A 4,815-nucleotide genomic window follows, 5' to 3' on the forward strand; every position below is an offset into this window, starting at 1 on the left:
CCTGGCATTGGAGTGGGAGGAAGGGAAGTTTGGGGGGCTATGGGGGGGCTCACCACGGCATCAGCGTGGGACGGTGGGGGCTCGAGGGGGCTCACCGTGGCGTTGGCCAGGGTGTAGTACTCGGGGATGGGGATGTAGTGGTTGGGGAACTCGTGGGGCACCAGGTCGTTGTCCTCGGCGTCCCACAGCGCCGTGTTCAGGTCGGCGAAGTTGTGGTTGAGGTCGATGCCCTCGTAGGTCCAGCGGCCCATGGCCCAGCCCGCCAGCTCCGAGCCCTGGGGGGGCACCGGGGGTGCTGAGATGGGCCCCGGGGCAGCCCCCGGGGGTCCCGGCCCCCGTCCCTACCAGCTCGTAGGCGGTCTCGTATCCGTCGGGGTTCATGGAGGGCAGCAGGTGGATCCGGGTGTCCGTGACCAGCTGCACCACGCGGGGGTTGCCCCTCCGGAATTCCCGGCACAGGTATTCCATGAGGTTGAGCAGCAGCTCCCGGCCCAGCACCTCGTTCCCGTGCATCCCGGCCACGTAGCGGAACTCCGGCTCCCCTGCCAGGCACGGGGGCGTGGCTGAGGGGGCACGGCCACCCCTGCCCTCTGTGCCCTGTGCCAGCCTGGGTGTCCCAGCACCCCCCATCCCCATCCTGGGCATCCCCACCCACCCTGTCCCCATCCTGGACATCCCTGGGGACTGTGCCCATCTCCCTGCACCAGCCTGGGTGTTCCCAGCCACCCCATCCCCATCCTGGGCATTCCCAGCCACCCCATCCCCATCCAGCACCAGCCTGGGTGTCCCCAGCCACCCTGTCCCCAGCCTGGGTGTTCTTGTCCCAGTCCATCCCCATCCAAGCACCAGCCTGGGTGTCCCCGTGGCCCTGCTCTGTCCCCAGTGGAGGTGTCCCCCTGTCCCCACCGAGCTCGTGCTGCCCGGGGTGGTCGGAGATCTCCATGACGTAGAGGCGGCGGCCGCGGGAGCTGTGCCCGATGCTGTACACGCGGGTGATGTCGGGGCACTCCTCGCTCACCCGCTTCATCAGCTGGGGGGAAACGGCGTCAGGGGCACTGCGGGGGGGGGACACAACACAGACCCCCTGCCCCACACCAGGGACACGGAGATCCACCCCCAAACCCCGCCCCCCCCAGGACTGGCACCTTTCTCATCTCCTTGTAGTTGTGGTGGCGGAAATCCAGGTCGGAGGCGGGCGGGGCCTGGCTGTGCCAGGCGTAGGCATCGCTGGGGTCTGGGGGAGCCGGGTGGGCACGGAGGGGACACGGAGGGGACACGGTCAGAGACCCTGGGGACAGCCCAGCCCCCGCCCCTGGGGATGGCCCAGGCGGCGTGTGCCATGCTGGGCACTGGTGGGGCGGGGTGAGGGGACCCACAGGGCACCCCCGGGGCAGGGGGCACCCCCAGGCGCCCCGCGGTACCCACCGGGCAGGGGGCAGCCCAGCACCTCCGCCCGCAGGCAGATGGTGCCGTTGGGGAACCAGCTCTGCGGGTTGATGCGCAGGAACCGCCCCACCAGGGGCGTGGGCAGCAGGTTCAGCACCGGCGTCTCGGGGTCCTTGTTCCCGGGGAACACCTGGGGGGCACAGGGGTGTGCCAGGGGGCCCGGGGGTGGCACAGAGCTGCCCCTCGGGGCCAAGGGGTGACAGGAGCCCCGCCAGCCCCCGAGGAGGGGCACACACCGCTGAGGAGGGTGAGCCCAACGGGGCCGCAGGGGCTGGGGTGCTTGTGCCTCTCTGGCCCCCAGAACCTGCCACCCCACGGGGGGACGGACCCCAGGGGTGGGCACACGGCCCCCCAAACCCGACTCTGACATGGCTCTGGCACAGGGACCCCCAAACCCTCCCTGGCACAGGGACCCCAAAGCCACTCCAGCTCCAGGCTGCTGCCCTCAGCCCTGGGCACGGCCGTGCCACCCGGTGCCACGCACGCACACGGGTGTGCCCAGAGGGGTTGGCACGTGCCCAGGGGGTTCCTGGGCCCCAGCCAGGGCGGCCCCAGGGACAAGCAGCCTTTGTTCCGGGGGGAAGTGCTGGAGGGTGCCCGAGGTGGGAAGGCCAAGGGCAACAGAGCCCAGGGCCTGGTGCCAGCTGGCACGGCTACCCCGGGGTGGCTCACCCAGCCAGGGAGGTTCACCCCAGGATGGTTTCCCCACCTGGCGCTGTTAACTCACCTGGTGCGGTTAACCCAGCGTGGTTAACCCAGCATGGTTAACTCCCTCTCCAGAATGGTTAACCCAGCATGGTTAATCCGGTGAGGTTAACCCCCTCTCCAGCATGGTTAACCCAACATGGTTAACCCAGCATAGTTAACCCAGTATGGTTAACCCAGCGAGGTTAACCCCCTCTCCAGCATGGTTAATCCACCATAGTTAACCCAGCATGGTTAACCCCCTCTATAGCATGGTTAACCCAGCATGGTTAACCCTCCTGCCATGGTTAACCCAGCAAGGTTAACCCCCTCTCCAGCATGGTTAACTCCCTCTCCAGCGTGGTTAATCCACCATAGTTAACCCAGTATGGTTAACCCTTTTCCTTTCCTTCCCCCCCACGAGCACCCACCGCCTCCTCAGAGCCGTTCCTGCTCGGCACCCACGCGTGGGAGTCGTTGCTGACCTGCACCTTGTAGGACGTCACCCAGTCGTACCTGCGCGGGGGGGGGGATGGACACGGTCGAGGGGCGGGGAAGAGGGAGAGGATGTCCCACCCCCCCTCCGCCCCACCTTACCCTTCCAAACCCCCCGTCCCCCTTACGTCCAGATGGAGTTGAGGCCCTGCGTGACCACTCCGGTGAAGCGGGTGAGGCGCCGCGCGTCCACCCGCAGCCACTGCGCCGCGTCCTCCCGCCCCGCGCACCACCCGCCGTCGAACGGGTCCCCGTCGTACAGCCCCGACTGCGATCAGGGGGGGGAAAACGTGGGGATGACCCTCGCCAGGTGACCCGCACCACGCGAGCACCCCACCCCACCGCACCCCACGCACGCCCCCCGCCCCCGGAGGGGGCGGGGGGCGTGCGTGGGGTGCGGTGGGGTGGGGTGGGGTGTACCTGGATGTTGAGCCGGCCCCGGTGGGCGCCCAGCCCGGGCCGCTTGTGGCTGGACGCGTGGAGCTGCGTGTCCTCCACCCGCAGCGATTCCAGCCCTAGTGGGGGGCACGCTGTGGGGAGGGGGGAGTCACACAGTGACCCCCTTCCTGCGTGGCCGGGACCCCCACACTCTAAGGGTGGAGTCCCTGCCGTGCCTCCCCCCCCCTTCCCCCAGGGCACGTACGGGGCTCCTGTGGGGCGGCCGGAGCCTTCGGCCTCTTCTTCCTCACCACCTTCTTCCTCACCACCACCTTCCTCACCACCTTCTTCTTCCTCATCGCCACCTTTGGGGCCGGGGCTGGAGGGAGGGGGTGGTGCACAGGGACCCCAGGGCAGGGGGGGGGGGGGGGGGGGGGGGGGGCCCGGGGCCCCCCGGGGGGGGGGGGGGGGGGGGGGGCTTGGGCACAACACGTGCAGCCTCCCCCGACCACCCCATATAGGGCAGGGGCACCCCCAGAGCCTGGCACGGCATTGTCCCCCCCTCCTCAAATGACGCCCCCTCAGCACCCCATCACCCCCTCCAGGCACCCCCCGTTCTTCCCCACCCTCGCCCCCCCTGGGAGTGCTCGGTGCACAGACACCCCCTCCCCACGCGTGTCCGTGTCCACGCGTGTGCTCGCCCTCCCACGGCCGAGTGCACACACAGCCCTAAAACCCCTCCCTCCACAGCCCTGTGCACACACACACACACACGCACACAGCCATGTACACACACAGAGCTCTGTGCACACACATGTACACGCACACGTGTGCACACACCGCCATGTACACACGCGCACACACACACACACACGCGTCCCTGTGCACACACACACACATACAGACACACTCACACATCCCTGTGCACGCGGCCTTGCACACACACGCTGTGCACACCCCCACACACCCCCGTGTGCTCACCCCCCGCCCCAGCTCAGCCTCAGCCCCCCAACTCCTACCTGTGGCCGCGGGGTCCCCCTCCCGCAGCCCCCCGCGCCGGGAGGGGCCGGGGCTGGGGGCCGTCCCGCTGCCCCGCGAGGGGGTTACCGGGGTGCCCGTCGGGGGGGACCCCCCGCTGCCCTTGGGGGGGCCCGTCGTGGTGCCTCTTGCAGGGGACACTCCGCTGCTTTTGGGGGGTCCCGACGTGATGGCCCTCGGGGGGGCGGCCGTGGTGCCCCTCTGGGGGAACACCCCTCCGCCTTTGGGGGGTCCCGCCGCAGTGCCCTTTGGGGGGGACCCCCCGCCGCCTTTGGGGGATTGGGTCCCGGAGCCTCTTGAGGGGGCGGCCGTGGTGCCCCTCGGGGGGGACCCTCCGCCGTCTTTGGGGGGTCCTGCCGCCGTGCCCACCCTCGTGGGCTGGGCGGGGGGGGTCGGTAGCCCGCGGGGGCGGGGGGTGGTGCGGGCGGGGGGCGCTGCCCGGGCAGGGGGCGGTGGGGGGTTCAGCAGGAGCAGCAGCAGCAGCGGGGCGAGGGGCACCCCCGGCATGGCCGCGGCCCTGCCTGTCCCTGCCCGCTCCTGCCGGTCCCGCTCCTGCCCATCCCGGCCCTTCCCCGCCCCTCCCCGCCTCCCGCGCCCCCCGCCCACTCCCGCCTGGCCGGGACCCCCTCCCGCATCCTGCCCGCCCCCTGCCCGGGACCCCCGCCGGTTCCGTGTCCATCCCCTGCCCCCACCCCACCCGCTCCCTGTCCGGGACCCCCGCCCTCCCCGCCCCGTTAAACTGTCCCGCTCCCCCCGTGTGAGCCGTGCCCTCGA

At 70.6% G+C, this 4,815-nt stretch overlaps 1 protein-coding gene across 1 annotated transcript in view; it reads right to left on the reverse strand.

Annotated features, from left to right (window-relative positions):
• The window catches only part of LOC114070480 (probable carboxypeptidase X1), a 10,442-nt gene extending 5,894 nt beyond the window's left edge, over window positions 1-4,548 (reverse strand). The window contains exons 1-10 of the mRNA XM_027907921.1: window positions 4,023-4,548; window positions 3,269-3,382; window positions 3,046-3,155; window positions 2,754-2,893; window positions 2,562-2,646; window positions 1,426-1,576; window positions 1,146-1,234; window positions 907-1,030; window positions 346-542; window positions 54-275 (exon numbers count right to left, since the gene is read on the reverse strand). Of these exons, the coding sequence (XP_027763722.1) occupies window positions 54-275; window positions 346-542; window positions 907-1,030; window positions 1,146-1,234; window positions 1,426-1,576; window positions 2,562-2,646; window positions 2,754-2,893; window positions 3,046-3,155; window positions 3,269-3,382; window positions 4,023-4,548 (1,758 nt within the window). The remainder of the gene's footprint in view (window positions 1-53; window positions 276-345; window positions 543-906; window positions 1,031-1,145; window positions 1,235-1,425; window positions 1,577-2,561; window positions 2,647-2,753; window positions 2,894-3,045; window positions 3,156-3,268; window positions 3,383-4,022) is intronic.
• Window positions 4,549-4,815: the final 267 nt, after the last annotated feature.

This window comes from Empidonax traillii, unplaced genomic scaffold (genome assembly GCF_003031625.1).
Source record: "Empidonax traillii isolate 1590-97213 ecotype Southwest subspecies unplaced genomic scaffold, ASM303162v1 scaffold1574:size89603, whole genome shotgun sequence".
NCBI lineage: Eukaryota > Metazoa > Chordata > Aves > Passeriformes > Tyrannidae > Empidonax > Empidonax traillii.